The sequence below is a fragment of the Chelon labrosus genome (assembly GCF_963514085.1).
Source record: "Chelon labrosus genome assembly, chromosome: 24".
Classification (NCBI taxonomy): domain Eukaryota; kingdom Metazoa; phylum Chordata; class Actinopteri; order Mugiliformes; family Mugilidae; genus Chelon; species Chelon labrosus.
In genome coordinates, this window is record NC_140357.1 from 5,863,959 (window position 1) to 5,884,224 (window position 20,266).

General features: G+C 42.8%; 1 protein-coding gene across 1 annotated transcript in view; it reads right to left on the reverse strand.

Moving 5' to 3' along the window:
- Window positions 1–20,266, reverse strand: part of LOC311509213 (interleukin-1 receptor accessory protein-like 1) — a gene marked incomplete at its 3' end in the record, with an annotated part of 191,289 nt that overhangs the window by 3,230 nt on the left and 167,793 nt on the right. Inside the window, exons 6-9 of the mRNA XM_084574313.1 lie at window positions 19,728–19,860; window positions 11,395–11,540; window positions 7,719–7,865; window positions 1,746–1,916 (exon numbers count right to left, since the gene is read on the reverse strand). Coding sequence (XP_084430439.1) covers window positions 1,746–1,916; window positions 7,719–7,865; window positions 11,395–11,540; window positions 19,728–19,860 — 597 coding nt within the window. The remainder of the gene's footprint in view (window positions 1–1,745; window positions 1,917–7,718; window positions 7,866–11,394; window positions 11,541–19,727; window positions 19,861–20,266) is intronic.

Here is a 20,266-nt window from a genome sequence, read left to right on the forward strand (position 1 = left end):
CATTCCCATTGGGAGCTAAGTGTTTATACATAGAAACAATAAGCTGGCGAGCTGTGCCACCGAGCTGGAATTGAAAAATCAGAAGTACTTTCCTCTCAATCTTTGCATTTTTATGCCATTTTCCCATATTACAAAAAGTCCCCCCCTTCTCCCATATGAGCACATAATCACAGCAAGGGATTCAGTTTATAACCTTGGCACAATGCCACTGAGGAGATAATTAGTGATGGTGGTATGTGCAGGAAGACAGGCAGATGCAAGTATTCAAATGGAGGCTAATAACATAATGATATTATCAAACTCATCTGTGTGATGAGTTAATCAAAGATAAGCACGGGGCATGGCGAGAGGCTTCATTAGAAATATACTGTGGTAAAACATGCATTAATGTCCATGCATAAAGGGATTTTTGATTGTACAGCTGACATCATTACACAGCGGCATGCAGAGGCACAGTTTATACGGAGCTGGATCAGAAACGTGGACTGTAATAACAGGCCTGGCTCCTTCTGCTAATTATGTTGCATATGTAATGTAGGTTATTATGCCTCCTACAGGCTTTCACTAGAGCACAGCGTGCATTTTGAAGACTACGAGGACATAAAGAATGAGTAAGTTCACAAGTTCTAGTGTAGGTGCAACACATTTTGCTTCCAGGTCATGGTTTTACCCAAAAAACACAAGCTGAAACAGTTGCCCTTGTTTTAGGTTGTTGTACTGGATTGATTTACTGCACTAATGGGAAGTTGAATTAATGTGGCAACAAAAAATGGTAATAACTCATAGCTAAGTGACCAATAGTCAAATTGTTTAGTAATGATTCATGAAATGTAATCACTTGATCTCTACTGCGATGTTATACAGTACAATATGCTGCAAGGAGGAGCATTTACATCAAAGCCAGCGTCAATTTCAGAGGCGCTGCAAAGAATACCAGTTTAAAGACCCCAAAAGGCTCTTATTACTGTTCTTGACATAAAAACTCCTTGAATAGGAGCATGAATTGTGCTTTATTTGTGTGTTGAACCCTTGTTTTGGAGGTGATTTTAGCAGCACTGAGGGCACAGACACACTGGTCATGTTCAAGATGTCAGTTTGACTTGAACGCAACTTCTCTACATCTTTAAGTATCTATAAAACTCCTACATTTTAAAATACTGTGTCTGTGTGTTTTTGTGTCATTGCTTAAAGTTGGTTTGGTTGGAGTTGCAGTTGAAGAGGCCGAATGTTTCAACCATTCGTCTCCGTTTAGATATGTTTTGCAACCACACACCTCATTATGTGCACTTTGTTTACTATTTAACCACTTATCTTTTACTTTTAGCACACTTCTCAGCTTCTCCCGTGATAAATATTGTTACATGCTTGGCACATAATGCTCAGGTTGTGCTTCGTGTTTATTTTAAATTGGTTACTGTTCACTAATGTATTGCATGTGTGTAACGTGTCCCCCTTTGTATGCTAGATGCTCATCAAGCAGTAAAGATAAGTAAAGACCAATAGTTGTGTCTGAGTAGCTGCTAATGACTAATACTGATCCACTTCAGTTCAGTTAGAAAAAGCTGATTTCATAATCAAATGAAAACAATGATGCTCTTAACACGTCCTTGTTATGCCGCAACACAAATGCATAACAGAAAATGGCAAACAAGGCACCACCACCGCACTGACAACAGCGACACGAGCAACACCAAGCGACAAGACATTCGACACAACTTGACATCGCCGTGAGAGAGAGAGCTTACTTCCTGTGGGGATCAAGTCCCTGTCTGGAATGAAGAGTTTATACCCATAATGCTTCTCCAGCACGTCGGGGAGGATCTCCAGGGCAAAGCGCTCCTCCTCTCGGGTCTCCTGGCTCCACTGGTCCGGGTCCACTTTGGTGTAGGACAGGTAAGCATCGTAGTCCTTGTTATCTGCGGAAAGAGTTAAGAGACGGTCACTGAGATGGAAATATCTCCTGTTATGCATCAGACAACTCAGTGTGCTATGTTGCCTTTATTGTTCTCTTTGATTTAGTTTCAAAAATCAAGTCTTGGTCGGAGCACGCTGAGTGGAAACACAATATCTGTTCTTGAATCCTTGCATGGCCTCTTCAATGGCCAATAAAAGCTCCCAAAACCACTTTGCTTCAATTAAATGTGTGTATGTTTTATGATTTTAACATAATGTTTCCTACCTTGGTCAGCAAAGTTATGCTCTGTTATACCCCTGATGCTCACAATCTATTTTCATTTTGGCGTACAGAGAGCTATTCATTCACTGGGAGACTTCATTGAGACGGGACGCCTCCATTATACCGACCTCTGGGCACCTCTGCCCATCTGAGTGCTTTTCATTACAGCTCCGTCCCCGCTGACGAATAATGTTGCCTTGATAGCTACTTTGCCCACTGCAGGCAAAACAAATTAGACTCCAGCCTGAGCTAAACGCCCAACACTGCCTGCTAGGCCGGCACATGGCGCGGCTCCATCACCCACATGAAAGCTCTGATTGATGATGGATTTGAAAGGACTGAGCTGAGAGATGGAAAGTGAGATGGGAGGGAGGACTTAATGTCTTCTTAAGCTAAAGCACTAGAGCACAATGAGTCAGGAGAATGAAGATAAGGAAGTGAGATAGCGTAGAGCTTTTAAATAGTCCTGGGATGTCTTCTGGTGCGCAAAAACGCTGGGATACAATGCTGCTTTAGACAACTACAAGTTTGTGGCAACTGTTTGAGAAGATCTCTTTCTGCTTCGTGTACCCTCCTGCAGGAAGGCTGGTTTGGTGTCATCTATCTTGCTTACTCATCGTCCACACTTACACAGTTTATTTATTCTTTTAAAACCCAACTTTATGCATTTTGGGCTTTTGTTTTCAAATGCAAACAAAGTTTTAGTTCACTGAAAACATCCTTTCAGGGTGAAGTGCACTATTATCCTGCTGGGGATGGCTGCTGCCATCAAGGAGTGTCATTGTTATGGGGTGGGGGTGCCTGGTCTGGTCTAGGTGGGTGCTACATGTCTAAGTAACATCCACATGAATGAACGCCAGGTCCAAAAGTTTCCCAGCAGAACACTGAATTGGGGTTGTCAGTGGTTTTAATGTTGTGGCTGATCGCTGTATGCGATATTTTGGGGCCATATTATTCAAAAATGAAAGTCACAGACTCTATGTGTTTCCTTATTCACTCAAATTATCATATCCGTGCTGCAGAAGGAGGGAAACATCAGAACTGGGACAGCTGCAGTGTGATCACAGCCTTTGAGGTAAACTCATTAGAGACGCGAGCAGAGTTTGGAACTATGAGTTTCTGTTTTCATTACGACTCCGGTCCCTCTGCTTTATAACAGCCACCTGCAGTGCGGCAGCCATGTTTGAATGTTTAAGACGTTTGAGATGGGGAGCTGAGGATGGCAGAGTCAGGTTAAGGGGAAGAAGGGGAGAAAGCAGATGTGTTTTGGATCCTCAGTACAGCATCCCGGGCTTTGTGTCTTTTAATATCCTCTCCGTTTTACACTCCAGCTTCTCTCTGGGCTGTGAGACTGTCAACAAGATTCACTCACTTCCCGGTGGGTAATCTTGATATTTGGCAAGTGCACACCACTCTGATGTGACACTGTGTAATTAATCTAACTTGTTTTTATAACGTGCAATTCATTTTACAACATCAGGGACATGTAAAAATAATTGAAATGTAACCTCATAATCACTTAGTATAAGTAACTCTGAGGCTTAAATTCTGCTTCACGGTGACATAAATCTCCCTCTCTGTTTTTTTTTTTTCTCTGGTAGCCTTTAAACGAAAGCTGTGTAGGCAGATCAAGGGCTATTTTCGAGGAGATGATTCACTCGTGTAGTGAGAAGCAGAGAGGAGGGAAGAGGGAGAGGCAGAGGGTGAATCTGAGAGGCGGAATGACCTCCAGTCTTGCATCTTGAGAAGTCAGTCCTGACAGGAAACGGTTGAGGTGCATCTGAACACACCCACAAAGTCTTTACACTGTGCCGTCCCACATGAAGCTGCAAAGGGAACATCTCTGGAAGCTCTTGTCCTATGTGTGTGTGGAGTGAGGGAGAGGGGCAATAGATGCATGTATGCTCAGAGAGCCTCCAGTTAGATTGTGAACTCCTGAACTCGCACTGGAGAGAGCCAAGAGAGTTGGAGGCGTAATCTCTGGGATATATCTGGGCTCCATTACATTTAATGGAGGGGAGATTGGAACGTAACACACATACTTAACTCTGGAGCTACAAAAGCACATGGTGTGGACTGCTAATGAGTAGCTGAGCGCTTTTTTTTGCCCAAAACATAATGTTTTGTTTTTCCCTAATTTAATTTTGCCAAAGCTTGCGTCAGACAGAAGAAAAGCATCTGAGAGGAATTTAGTTTAGAAATGGAGCTGGCGTTTTGCTTCTGCGTCCAGTATCACACCCTGCGCTCTGATAACACATTTGATGGGGTATACTTGTCGACAGTTAATTGCACAAATGGGCTAGACTAAATATGTGACGGCTCTCTGAGTATAAAACAAGATAACTCAACTACAGACATCACAGTTTCAGCAAAGACTTGAGATGTATCACCGCAAATCTCCCCCAGATGAAATTAGCCAATATTATTTTTTTTAAAATTAAAAATGTGGTGTGAATAAAAAAGCAGCAACTTCCTTGAATTTGAGATTACAAACAGGCAACTTTCTGATCTCTGCATCTTACATATTTAAATTAAACAGGATACATCACTGTCCCCGTGGGTGCGAGATGTGAAAATTATTAATGTTTAATATTGCCAAACTGTACAGAACATCGACGGAGCCTCATAACTCAACGCCGACATTCGTATTTATGGCCGAGTGCTGATGAGCTCCCACCTCGCCTGGCTGTTGTCATCGTGAAGCCTATTATTGATTCCACTGACACCCACACAATGCGACAAGTGAGCGGTCTTTAACTAAATTGCGCCGCTGACAAATAGCTGACAGTCCATCCCATTGTTACGTAAAGCTTACTATTTTACATCTGCCAGAAGAGGGAGGCAGACGTTCAATTAGCACTTCGAGTGGTCACAATGAAGCAAGCACTTTCTTGGCATCGTGTGCAGTACTGGTGAAAGAACATCTCCGTGCGTCCTGGCTTAGGGCCTTTTATTGATAAAAAAAATAAATAAAGAAATGTGTGTGTGCAACTATATCTCACAAGCAGCTATTTTGCCCTGTCAGTGCAGCAGTTACCATAGAGATGGGATCTCGGTGTTAACCACCTCCTGCCATTGCTTAGAGACTGTGTTGGTTCCACTCGACTGGCAACCGTTTCCTGATTGGAAATCCGTTATCCTACACCATTCACCTGCGGTTCACTGTCATTGGAGCTCATACATGACGTGCAGGGTGCAGGTGTGGGCTCACTTCTGTGTTCCAGAGGTGGCGGCGAGGAGATGTAATCGACCGCGGCGTGGAGGAAAGTATCAGGGCTCTCCTGAGAGCTCCGGAGGCAGCGTGCTGTGTCTTATTGAACCTGATCCCCTTATACCGGAGAACAAATTGAAAATCTGTTTCTCTCTCCAAGCACTCACTCGGGTGGCACAATTAAAGGAGACAATTGCTGTTTGGCATTAAGTTCAAGGCCCGACATTTATTTATTTATTTTTTATTCCTTTTTTCAACACAACCGCTTCTGGGACATCCATTACGGGAAAGCTTCCCTTTTTCAGGGTCGGAAGTCCAACGTAACCAGAGGTAATGACTTTCAATGAAATGTCTGATGCAGCGGCCGTCACTTTTTACCTTTTAATGCACATAACTCTCTCGCTGTCTCTCTTTCCACTACATACAGTCCCTCAGCTTCTCTGAACTAATCTCATTCCCCCTGAATTCATTGCAGAGCTGCTACTTGAGAGACTCATTACAGGGGAATCAAATTAAAACTTGCTCCTTGTCTCAGTTTGATGCATTTTTAAGCCAAGACTCATCCACCAGGTCCAATCAGTGTTTTTTTTTTTCTCTTTTACTATTGCTGATGGGGCCTCAGAGTTAATGTTTTTGTCTGGCACAGGGGGCTGTGTTTTGCCTCACTTTATGGAGAGCGTTCAGCAGAATATATTACCCTGTCACTCGTGTACTTACTCATGTGCAGTTTGCATGCAGACATGAGAAATCACCCACACAGGCAGCGCACAATCACAAACCTCCTGTGTCTAAACACATCCGTCTTTCCTTAAGAATTCTCATCGGCAATGTCTCGGTTTTCTATGCAAACAAGTATTTTGCAGAGTGAGGAACAAGAGCAACAGTGGTTTCCTCTTTTCACAAAAACTGAATTGACCAAAAATGACAACACATTAAAATATGCATATTAGCTTTTACCAGCTTTACACAGCTGGCAAGTCTCGTATTTGAACTGCTGCGTGCCAAGCACTTAAGTAGGACTTAAGGCTATTGTCATGTGGGAATAAATTGTATCTTTGGCTTTTCTATAATAGATTTTTCTTTGTGTGATTGAAGCCATTGAGACTTGATTGAATAAGAGAGGCACAAAAATCTGATGATTTGCAGCTCTTAAACTCCACCGTGGGCTGCTCCAGAAATATCTAAGTTAATCAAAAGTAGTGTGAACAGCTCAGGAGAAAGGGCCCTAACAATTGGGTATTATATCACTGAACACTTGAATCCTAGTAGCTATTAACAACATGGCACGATGGGTGCTAGGTGATGCTTACAGTGTGTAACCAGCATCAACTGCTATGGCAGGTTAGGGAGGCCATGGCTGTAGATGGCAGTAATGCAAGGTTAGCTAGCATGGCAGCAGTTGGTTAAATAGTCAGATATTTTAAGTATTTCGTCTTAGCCTTGTCCTGCCTGAAAGACATTGATGAACTACATGCTAGTTTTGATGTAGCCTATCCAAATATGAGGTCTCAGGAGAAGACTGCATTTTTTTGTGGCTATGTTTGAGGATTTAACTAGAAAAAAAGTGCACTGCAATTGTACCAGAAACGTGTATACGTTGTACAGTATATATATACATTGCATCTTTACACTAAGTACTTGTACTTGCATGGAGTTCACACTATTATTTTTGTCCGTGTTTTCTTTCTATCCAACAGACAACCAAAATGTGCCTAGAAATACAAAGCACGTCACCGGCAGCGGCTGCATTCAAAGTGTTTAAGCGATCAAGGCAGAATTTTCCCTTTAAAGCTAAACTGTGCAATGTTGCCTGTTGGATGCTTTGAAACGCTGCCGGAGGGAAGTGTTTGAAAAATCCAAACTTCATTACCCAGAAGCCACGCATTGTGATGTCAGGAAGCAGAGCTCGGCATGAGCATTATTACAAAGCTGGCTTGTGATTGCAAATATGAGAAGAAAGGAAACCACATCAAAGATTGGCGAGTCGCTGTTTAGGGGACAGTTTACTGAATATTTTGCACGCAATCATTGATCTAGCTCTTCCTGTGGGTTCCTGAAAATTTTTGTTAAGGGTCTTTCTGATGCAGCTGTATGTCATTTATTTAAACAGGCATATGTTTACACACGAACTGTGTCACACGCAGCTGTAAGATATGAAAAATAGTCCAAAATAAATATGTTTGCAGAGGAGCGCAGATCCTGTTTAAGTTTAGGAAGTTTGCACAGTAGCTTCACGTGATTTAGAAAACATCCACCAAACAGCCTGTAGACCGTAGTATCACAGATTATCCTGTGAGCGCGGGAAATAAACGACCTCTCATCTCTTCTTACCTCCGTCTATATCCTCGCTTCCAAAGTGGTTCCTGTAGAAGAGCATGAGCTCGATCCTGTAGCACTTGTACAGCGTCACCAGGCAGATCAGCAGCATCAGGATTGCTCCCAGACCTCCGGCGAGCTCCACCGTGTACATCAGCTCCGCTAATATGTCGAACACGGCAAGAGGAAGAGAAAACCAGAGACTTTAACCGAGAAAGCAAGCATCCTGATTGATCACATGAAAAAAGGTGTTTATGGAGCGTGATTTGTTTTCTATCAGTCACATTTACGCCAAAAAAAAGGAACAAAAACCTGTGTGATTGTCATTTGTCTTCCTTGATGTGTCTTCCTTGGGGGAATAGATAAGGTTTCCAATCTATTCCCTTACTTTGCTAGAAAGAGTCAGCATGATGATCAATGTATTCTGCAGAACGCCTAACCGAATTTGTGTTTGATTTCTAGCCTCTGTGTTTTGAAAGTTTCAGAAAAATAAGTTTAAGGAAGCATTAGCGTTTAACATTCATAGGCAGTTTAGCTGAGATGACTTCTTTTTTTTTATCTTTTCTCGGCAGACACTTAACGCTGTGAGACTACATTTACTCTCATCCTAAGATTCTACAGACTCTTATTTGTACTCCATCTTATTTCTATCGTAAGAGCAGGTTGACATCGCACAGCAGAGCATCAATAGGTAATCAGTCGAAAAGGTAATGCACGATGTTGTCATGATGTATAAGAAAAGACTCCATGTTGTGAAATGCATTTGCCGAACCTCCATTTGGTTGAAAAAGGGGGGTTTTCTGCATTTCTCGTGCATAGTCTATTAATTCAGACTATGTTAGTGTCAGCCCTTCTTGTTTTTCCGCTCCGTCTTTTCACAGTGTGGCTGGATTGGATCCAGATGACATAACTCAAACTGAAAGTACAACCGCTTCTGTACCCCATGTCATTTAATGCCTCCTGGCTCGACTGGATTGTGTATAAAAAAAAAACCTCACACTGAGGCAACTGGTGCGACAATAGCAGGTGACAGAGCAGACTGCCACGCTTATGAAGATGGGTTATGTGTGTGTACAGGTGCAGAGAGGTAAAGCTCCCCGACTGTTAGTTGTTCTTCAAGCGATCGAAGCGGTCCACTCTTCCCTCCATCCGTCTTCACTGCAACCTGACACGAACTCATAAAAACATGAAAAGGATCGGAGGAGGAGGCCTGATTCTGAACTGCTGCACTTCACTTTTGATAATTCAGTTTTAAGTCGGGTGAATTTGGGTTGAAAAATAATCAGATGCCAGTGTTACTTCACAAAACGGGACAGTGTACTCATCCATTAGCCTTCACGGTCTAATAAGCTACCTTGAAAACCAAGTCGTTTCTTTGTCTTTTCATGATCTTGTCTCTTTTTCAAGGCTTTTTTTTCCTTTTTAACAGAGTTTTCTGTCGGATGTCACTCCATCTTTTGCACTTCAACATTTCCTCCTGGCTACGCCTCACAAAATCTGGGTGGTCAGCCTTCATTGGTTGACTAATGGACAACAGTAAAAGGCTGGACTTACTGCAGTGCTGCACACACACACACACACACACACACACATAAACATGGACGGAGAGGACTTGCGTGCATCACCATCCATCACCGACGCACATTTAACCTCGTTGGAGTGTGCGATGCCCATCCCACTGCAGCGGCCATCAGGCTGACAGCTTCCATGATGAAGGATGATGTTCTAGAGAGCTAACGAGCATGGTCCGTGCCGCTTCATCACGCCTGTCCGGCCACGACCTTCAGCCAAACTCACGGACGGACGTATGCACGCGTACGCAAACAGAAAAGCAAACAATCTCAGGGCAGCATGAACACAGGTCCCCCCGCTGAGCCTCTGATTTTCTCAGCTTAGTTTCTTTCCTGCCAGCCACGGGAATCGTGCTGAATAAGTTTACTTTTCAGAGAGAGATGCTGCGGCTAACAAGCACTGCGAGAAGCCGGATCCAAATAACCCTATTCTCCCTCACTTCCTCTCCACCTCTGCTCTGCCCTCCCGCCTTAGTGCACACTGCTTCTCCGCTCAGATATCTGGACAGTATAACGAGCAGCTGCTTCTCAAGCAGCAAAGATTACAGTCGAGGAGGCCAATCCTTCTCCGCCTGGCATCCATATTGTAGCAGTGCTGCAGTGGGACAGATTAAGACAAATTAGCTCCTGACGACTAGAAGGCTGGATTTGATAGAGCCACATGGCATCGGGCAATTCATCAGCTTTTTCTCTCCCTCTATTTCTGCATCTCTCTGTCTAGGGACGAAGATGAAATTATGGTAAATGTGCGAAAGCTGAGCCTGCTGCTCTTCATATTCGCACATCAAGAATTGAAGTATACAGTAAAGGAAGCTATTTACTTTGATTGCTGCCTGTTATCCTATGGAAAAAAAGTTGCTCAGGAGCACAACTTCTCGACTACACAAAGTTGTTTAAGAAGTGGAAATAAGGACGCAGCGTCACGCCAAGATACATACAAGTGAAGACATATTCTGATTGATGGCGTGTGATTCAAAGTGTCTGCATGTGTGCGCGGCCCAGAAAGAGAGGCGAGCAGAGTAAAGATGTGCTCAAACTGAACTCAAAATTCATTTGGTGTGCTGTGCGCTGTTTTCACGGCTTCAAGAGACAAGTGCGGAAAACTCTGACACATTTTGAAAGGCAGTGTAAACACTCACTGGTCTTGTACTGCACCCACACCACAGATTCAGAGGAGGGGAAAAAAATAAAAAAAACATCCCAAAAACATGGAAACAACTTGATTCCTTGTACTCCCGCAATCCTGCGAGGACTGGGCTAATCTTCGCCAGTTTATTCCGAGATTCGACTTTGCAGCATAAACCCCTTTAATATAGCAAATGGAGGGGAACTGGGCTGGCATCAAAGCTGGATCCAAAGCTGCAAGCTTAAAAGAGAGTAGAACTATCTTACTATGTAAATGTATTCATCACTGACAACTTTTAAGGCTACAGAGACCCCCCTAGCCTCACTAGGAAAAAAAAAAAACCTCACTTACATAACCACACTGGAAATTCTGCGCATCTCTTTTTGAAATCAACACGGACTCAACTTTCAAACACGCATCCTCGGTGAGGCAAAACCTCAAAAATGTTTGCTTGAATAAAAAGACAGGGAGGAGGGACAGAGGCAACAGAGATGTGAACATGTTTGAGTGAGAGTTCGCCGATCAAAGAGGATTTGTGGGCATGTGCGTGCGTTGGGAGAGGTCATTTCCAGACAGTCAAACAGCTTGTCTGGCATCATAACACGGAGAGCTGCCTCAGCCCGAGAGCAATTTTTCGTTCACTGCAAACTAATGCTTCCTCAGACCGGGGTAGATGAATAGGCTTTTTACACTATCCACCATAGTGCCCCATTTTTTTTTCTTCCCTGAGGCGGGACACAACTGGTCAATTCCCAGAATCCCGCGAGTAGTTCTTCTTTGTACTCCGTAAAGTGCTTCAGGAGATTCACTTCATTGTCGGAGTGAAGGCCTGCGCTATTAAATTGTGGTTTTCACCTCCAAAGTTGTAACGTGTCATTATTAAATATCAAGGCTTTCCTATTCATCTGTGAGATTTATGGTAAAATACAGAAAATGCTTTGAATTCATCTTATAAATGAATCCATGTGCTCGTGTGCTCGCATGCTTGGCTCACCTTTCTTGGTGAGCTGGATATTAGCCTGTCGCCGCCCGTTGCCGTTTTCCACATAGCAGGAGTAGTTGCCCAGATCGCTCTCCTCCAGAGAGTCGATGGTCAGAGAGATGGAAACCTCCTGCTCCCCTAGGTGCTCCCGGATTGTCCTGCAGGGGACAGCAGAGAGCGTGGAAAAATGAATGCAAGGATGCAGAAGGTGGCTGGTGCACATGAAACCTGGGCTGGAAGCAGGGTTTGCAGTGAGCAAAGACAAGGCATACAAATAGTTTATTACCAAAATGGGACTAAATTTATAGTCATGAAAATGTATTCCACATCATTCAATGTATCGCTTGATAGTAAAGTTTATTTTTAGGTGGTTCACTCTGTAATTGTAGCCACTAAATTTAAATTTAAAGCAAATGTACAAATCTGTATTTACATTGGAACAATTGAGACAGGATTCACAGGTAAAGCTGAATAATCTAGCAACGTTTAAGATCATTGTTTTGGCTTTATGATCGTCAACTTTATTTTCACTTTATTATTTCTGTTTTCAGCGGAAAAAGCTGAAACCCACAGTGCTCTACTGGAATTGCACCAAATAGCAGAGCAATTTAGTGGAGCGTCCAGATGCAGCAGGACAGGAGTGAGAATTGGATTAACATTTCCCTTGCGGCAAGGCATTAACGCCGAAGCAGCGGCAACGTAACTCTGCTGTATGTGTAAAAAGGCGGCAATACATTTTAATACATGCACAATTAAAGCTTGTTGGGCCGCCTCCAAATGTCCAAAACCTTAAACTTGCATTTATTTGGTCACTTGGCGGCAGCATGACAAGCTGACAACACAACATCTGATATATCTATACACAGAACAAAAATATCACCCCATTGTACATGTGTTCCTGTCTCATTAATGAATGAGTGCACTGTTCTCTCTGTGTTCGGCTCTGTAGCTGCTACAGGTTTCACTCTCTACAGGAGCTAGCCTCTGCCTTTGTCTGATTTTTCTCCGCCTGTCGAGCAGCTGGGTTTTTAGAGCGGATTGCAAAACCAAAACAAAAAGCCAAAATGCTCTTAAAAAGGCTGAGCAGAGAACAGGCGAATGGCACAGTCAGATGACGTGGGTTTGTCACAACACCAACAGAGCCTTTCACGCTGATGCAGTGTTAATGTCAAGTACTAATTGCAGCAGCTTTAAATGACGGGAAAAATGGTGACTCACCTGAAATATAACAAACAAAACATTCATGCAAACCTAATTTGCCGAGTCAAATATGTGCATCTTTTTACATATATGGGAAATATATATCTGATTCTGATCATCAGACTGCCTTCAAACCTTAATTTTCACTTCATTCATTTTAAGAAATAGAAAGTGTTTGTCATGTGTGGAAAACTAAATGTGGTACGCTTTTTGAGCCCACTCTAAAGTCGTCCCTGTCTGATTTGGATCCAGACAGATCAGACAGCGCTGGATCGTTGGGCTGATGAAAGGATGATTTGGAGTTTGAGCCAGAGACATGTGTTGAACATGAAGTGTCTGATGGCGGCCAGCCTCTATCAATTAATCAGGAAGGGATGACTGATTCATCACTGTTCGCCCTAAAACTCTTAGTAGGTCAAATGAAACCAACATACAAGCTGTTTGGTGAAATCTGCCTTCAAACATTTCGCCAAAATAGGAAGTCTAACCCACTCATTACTGACTGTGAGGTGTGCAGCCTTTGTTTAAGAAGCGGGATTGAAAAGAAGAAGAAAAAAAACACATGCAACAGAAAAATCACAACATCAAGGATCAACGTGTACAAGTGAATTTTAAATTTTGCAGCTATACAAGAATTGGCAGAGTTGTGCTCTGTGACTGCAGATTCAAAATAACAATGCTAGTTCAAATGTTCTGAGTTTGTGTCAGAAATAAAACTAAAGTCAAAAAGTCACAAGTAGAAAGGACAGACTCTTAAATAAAATATGGATTTTATTCTGACAAAAACAGTTTGCCCCGAGGAAATCAGAGTTTTCTCTACACCATGCATCCTAAAATCCATAAATCATGACCTTAGATTTACAAGCTTCCATCTGAGTCTGAGACAGACATAAGCTATGCACTTTATAACTGTATAATGTAGCTTTACACCTACAGTACCTTCCCCACGTCATAAATATGCAGGTAACCACGCTCGACAGGATGTTGGTTTAATCCCAAACTCTGTAATTTTACTCGCACTTGTAGCAGCTCTCCCTTTTTTAGAGGTGACATCAATACAACTAAACTACACAAAGGTAGGAGCCGGCTGCCCGTGACTGACAAGGAGCCAACGTTGTATGAGTCATGACACATTTCCCCCATGAAAAATACTGCTCTGTTGACTTCGCTGAGGCTCTTGATGTTGATTGGTTGTGACATGCTGGTATGGGGATAATAGTGTGACTGTCACGATGCACTACGGCGCCGACCTATCACACAACATTTTGCCAGGAGGGTTAGTCAGGGAAAAAAAAAAGCTCTTTTGATGCTTTTGTTATAAAGAATTCAGCCATTTTTCTAGAAATCTGTGTCGTACATAACAAACAGCATGCACAAAGAGGAGAAACCAATGCTTTTATTGTTTGATCACAGAGAGTGAACGCTATGATACGTGTTGTCTTTTTCTCTCTTGGCAGGATGTTGTGTTCATTAGCATTAAATGGATTTTATCAGCCTCCTCTCCATTATCAGCATCTTCCCCGTTTAAATGAGGCGAAAGAACTGTGTCATATTGTAGTTATTGTGCTTTAGTGAGGAGCACCGACAAAAGCCAACAAGCCATCAGGAGGAGTTGACACCCAAACCACTCAAAATGTCAAGGTACACTTTAAAGGCGCTCAAACAAACTAAGCACTTCTCAGCAAAGCTCCACTGCACAAGAGCCTGCCTGCCTGTTGAATAATCTACATTAGAGTCAACCCAGGTTAGAAATAAGATAATAATGATAGTATGGCACAAAATATAGCCCCTCAATAAACAAATCAATAATTGAACCGTGGCGTAGTTAATGTGAACTGAATCTGGTCAAGCTAGTGCTAAAAAAATGCTAGGCTCAGTAGTGACAGAGCAAAACTAGTGCAATGCAGCCTTTTCCAGCCAGTTGCAGTAACATTACAACAGAATCAGCTAAAACAAACACATAGCTATCTTCTACATGGCAAAATGAAGACAAAAAAGTTGGTTAAACCACCCGTAACAAACTCCTGTGACAAAAGAATAACAAAGAAAACAATGACGGTTAAAAGAGCAGAATGTGTCCCGCTGGGCGGCTGTGCAACAACAAGGACGATGTATGAGTAGATAATCTCTTTAAGGTTACAAAAATTACAGGCATTTCAAGCCTCAGGTTTAATGATGCATGGGGCTAATTGTGCGAAAAGGTGCGAGTGCCACTGGGGCATTCATCTGCCGCCTGCTTCCGGGCATTTGAATATGAAAACTCGTCTAAATTTTTGTTGATCAATGAATGAACTAAACAAAGAAGATGTGTGCAGGGCTGGGGAGATAAAGACAAACTAGAATGCAACCGCTGCTGCCATGGCAATATCTTGCATTAGCTTTACAAATAGCCGCTAATAACTGGTATCCCACTTAGAAAATATCACGCTGCAGTGAAATTTACAAAGAAGAACCATTAGAGGTAATCATTTGTAGCTACGAAGACTCACTGCCTCATAAAAACTAATAATGAAGTCGTAGTTTTTAAGATGCTCTTCTACGTAAAGGTTACTTCCCGGGGTGAGGGTTGTGTGGCTGCGCGTGTGAGAAGGAAATGAATGTAGTCTTTTAATTCTTGTGAGCTCATCGCTCTCCATTGTGTAGCCAGTCAGGCAGAGGCGTGGGAGCGTCACAAGGTTGGCATCCAGATCCGCGCTGATGGAAAGAGATGGCAGCCATATGTGACTAAACACTGACTGATCTGAAACACTCCAGGTGCTGGAGGAAAAAAAAATCTTTGTTTACAGAAAGACGCATGTCCATCTTACTTGTCAGTAAAAGCCCTGAAGCATGGACAGAGCCAAACAAACATCCAGCAGGTTGATGTGTACAAAAGTCAAGGGCAGTGGAAATCTGGTGCCGTGTTGCTGGATGGAGATGACTCACTGAGACGCTAACACCAGACAAACACGTTCAATTCAATTTCACTACACTTTCACTTCACTTTAAAATGTGAATGCTGTTTTCTAACTTGGGCACAGGCTACTAAAACCAACCTGAGGCTCAAAGTGATGGAAACTACCCAAAACCAAGTCTGGGAGGCAGTATTCACTTCAAACTTAAGCAAACATTACATATTAGCCTGAAACCTTTTATTGGGCAAATACACATTTCATCCCATAAGCACATCTAAGCACTGTGATGCATCTGCCTCATATTATCTAGTTCAGTCTCTCCCAGTGCGACACCTGAACTTCTGAACCCCGCCGTGTTTTCATGCTGCTCTTTTTTTGTCTTGGCCGGCTGGTTGCTTGATAATATTTTTCCCCTGCTGCCTGCGCTTCTCCTGGTTACACTCCAAAGGTTGATTTGAATTTGATCCGACTCAAAAAATGAAAAATTGCACCCAATGACAGATCGCCCAGCAGGCATCAGCTCGGAGGTGGCTTTTGCGTGTGCCACGGTGTTGCATCAGTTACCGCTACAGGTACTCCACTTTTTAAACTGTCTGGCCAAACTTGTTATGGATATGATACCGAGCAGAGCAGCGATGAAACCACATGTGTGCACACACGCATGACCTCTCCACATATAGCATATTTCTAAATAAATGCCCAAAATACTCCTAATATGTTGGGGTATTCTAGGGGAGCTTCAGTTTACAGTTTCTGTTTTGACTAAATAGTATTGCTGTCAGTTAGACAAGACACATCAGTGCAGTAAATAGCCTGGCCAGCCTCACTCTGTCCGACCACTAACACCTCAGAAACTTCAATAATTCACAGTTTATGCTCTTTAATCTCTACCAAAACCACGATTTTATGGATGTGTGGATAGAGGTTTCACCATAACATTTTATATTCCTCCAATCCAGCAATGGGTTTCTCCATTAAATCACCAAATGCTATCACACCAACAAAAGTTTTTATCGCTAGACTTTCATTATTAATGTGAGACTGTTCCGGGCGGTGCTGAGTTTGCAGCGCTAACAGGCAGTGGAAGTATCGCTGGACCTTGTAAGTACCCTGATTTCCCATGAATATATCTGTAACAGCATTAATTAGAGCTGGAAGATAAAATGAAATTTTACACTTGAACTGCTGCTCAAAAGGGTGCTCTATGGCCATACACCAGGGACTGAAACTTCTTCTGGTTTAAAACTTCTGCAGCACAGCCTTTATGTGTGAATTCTGCGCTGAGACTTCACCTCAGAGATCCGCGTAGTCTTGTGTTGCAGCCACACATTTTTATATCAACCCTGAATCTCAGTGGTGAAACATTGTGCCAAAAGCTCCATTTCATGTATTACAGGCAGCCCTTCAGGGAATACTCCTGTGTGATTAATTTCCATTTCAAAGCTAAAAGCTCGTGGAACGATGTCAGGGAGTGGGTTTGAAGTGGTGCACATTCAAATGGGAACAAAATAAAAAATAAAATAAATAATAACACACAGAGGGAGAGAGTGTCACACAGTGGCACACAACAAAAATATGCATTTCAGAAAACTACTATACGCACACGAGCCTCTGAACGTCTGCGCCTGCACACAAAGTAGCTCAGGGTCACAGTTTGGATTTCGTAGCTTGGTACCTCATTTAACTATCGCATGAAAGCAAGTTTCCACCCGCACATGGTGCAGTTCTCGGCGTTTCTTTCTTCTCATCTTTATTGTACCACCTACCCAATGCCGCCACCTGCCCCCCCCCTCCACCTCCACCTCCACCACCACCCACTTAAATCCTGGAGGCTCTAATTGGCCTGGTGTCCTTCACAACGGAGAGCGGCGCTGAGAGCTGGATGGAGCGTGCTAGCAGGCTAATAGAGACATCTCGAAATGCCAGGTCACTGACTGGGCCGCTAACTCTCCTCCCAGCCTTGTCATGGCGCTTACAGTTAACCTTTTCATTAGACGGGATTTGTCGACAACAGGGATTTTGTAGTCACACGTGTGGTCTGTCAAAAGAGTACAGTGGAGCGGGACATGAAAGGTTGTGTGATGTGTTTATTTTGGTTCGTATGAGTCTGTCCTAATAGTTAATACATTATTCCCTCTGTAGCGTGATGAAAATCCATAAACCATAATAAATTCACAAAATTAATGCGTGGTTTTGACACGATGGGAGTTTTTCAGCTATCACGACCCAGTTAATAATTTAGAGTAGTTTTTGTTTCTGTGCTGTATCCAAATCGCCTTCACACACACACGGAGAACCACAAAATTACATCTGCCAGCGTCACTGTTTTAATTTCTTTCTCCCACAGTAACATCCCAGTTAGCAAATATCACCTTCTACTGCTGCTTCACATTAAAAGCATTCAGCTGGTGTGGATTTTATTGTGAAGCACTCACAGAAACTCTGGTGCGCTTTAAAAAGGTAAACCTTGAAACTAAAACTATGCACGGCTAGATATCAGACGGATCTTGTTTCCTTAGATGTTAAAGCCGATACACCTCCTTGAACTTTGCCTTGTTTTCCAAATGCCCCAGTGATGATAGCAGAGCAAAAGAAACACGCTCTTGAAGATTAAGCATTTCCCCTTCGCTGCTAAAACTTTTTATCGCATTTTTCTAACAACATCTGGGAGGTAGACACCACACCGCTGCACAAACTCATTGCATTCTGTGACTAGATGTTAATTTTGAAGCACCTTTCCTACTTTACATGTGCTGTATATTTGATTTGTTTGTAGTCTAACGTCATCAGACAGTTTGATCTTGGTGAACCTGTCTGGGTGAATGTCTTTTAACTCACTAAGGGGTCCTCTATTGATGATAAGGACTGATTATTCTTTAAAGGAGGACGCTCCAGCTTTTGATCGACCTTCGCTGTCTGAGGAGCAGCTCATCATTTTGAAAAAACGGTGTTGTTGTAATGTTCTGCTCTCCACCGAATGGGGAAAGTGTGACCTTTTTCCAGATGGCCTATAATAAAGCGAAGAACAGCTACTCTGCAATTCTGGCAACACATTACACCAGTTAATCAGTAATAAAAGAATGGCCCAGTCCATCAAACTGACAGTACTGTGAGTATCACGTATAAACTCATTCGACCTGTTTGTGTCGGCCTTGTCGTTTTGTATTAGGGACATTTTGAACCCACTCAAACTGCTTTAACCTAACAACTCTTTAGCGAAGCCAGCGACGTATGCTGTTGTATTTTTCAGAAAGTAAATAAACTTGTCATCCAGCTGAAAGCACCATGCGAGTGGAAGTGTTTTCTCTACAGTCTGGCTGCTCTTGATCAACTTTTATTATTCATGGCAAGCGCCGGTGTTTCAAACACAGAAGTACCAAGAAGCTGTTCCCTGACACAAAGCTATATGAGAATTTTAAAAGGCTCACTGTAAGCGAAAATAAGGATTCAAATGTGTGGTTGAAAAGTCTCTACTCTAAACTGGAGATCGCAAGTCTGACCTCCTGAAACTTAAAGAAACCGACATTTTCAGAAGCGTGCGTTGCTTCTCGGCAGCAACCCCTAAAGGAAGAGGAGCCATCCGATTAAATTGCATTGCTGGATGGTCAACCAGCTTCAGGTGGTGTGTGCCTGTGTGTGTGTGTGTGGGCGCATGCATGTGTGTCTGGCCGTCGGGTTTCCACCTGACTTTGGAACAAACAGTTTCCACTGATAAGCGTGAGCCAAAAGATGGAGGTCACCCAAATGGAAAAGAAGGCTAACGCGGGCATTCGGTTGGAGTTTCCATCTGTTGTGCTGCTCTGCTATTACTGCCTCCACTTATATTTCACTGATGGAGCAATGCCTGAACTGTGTATTTATAATCTACACAATAAAGAATGCATAGCTATCTGCATTATTAAACAGCCACATAAAGCATTCATGAATATCATTTATACGATAGCTCGGTAGAGAAAGGTTCCCTTTATAGTTTGGCGTGTTGATGTGTGGTCGCACAGGTTGCGGTAACTGGGCTTAAATAGGTATTTACCAGATCAGCTCTAGGGCCCCTTGCTGCTTTTAAATAAATTAGAAGTAGCTTACCTCATGAATTTGTTATAATGTTTTGTTCAAGCTCTGCTGAACTGGTTTACTCATATTCAGATCTAAAAAATGATATAACTGCACTTTTTCTGTTTTCTTTCCTTAGTAATTTAAACAAGTCCAGACACACACGCAATTAGGCCAGGTCATTGAAGCATTGCATCTTACTTTATGTCGCTCTCTTGAACCCGCTCCTCGTCCAGATCCTCAATGAACTTCTCTCCCTTCATCCAGTAGATAAGAGGGCTGACGTCTCCACTGTATCCAAAGAATGCTCTGCATGTCAGGTTGACAGGACTTCCTGTGGGACACAAGAGACGAGAAATGAGGAATTATTTTTTTTTTTTTTTTTGCACCACCAACAACACAAACATCACTTCCAGAATGATCTGAGCGGCATTCATTATAGGACGAGTGCTGATTAAAATTTCCTCGTTGAACATGTGTGCAGCAGAAACAAACCCAGGTACATTTATAAAACAGAAAACAGAAGATGACATTGTTTGTTTTGCTACGCAGTGACCCAGAGGTGGTGATAACGGATTATATCTGATGCCGCTTTAACAAGCACCTGCTCTCAATGCCTGGATTTACACGTACGTCCTGTTATTAAACCCAGACTTCAATTTTTCACCCTTCAAAACTCCACAACAGCCTCCCCGATTCCATCAATCTCCACACCATTTCTCTTCCTCCAGAGGTGCCAT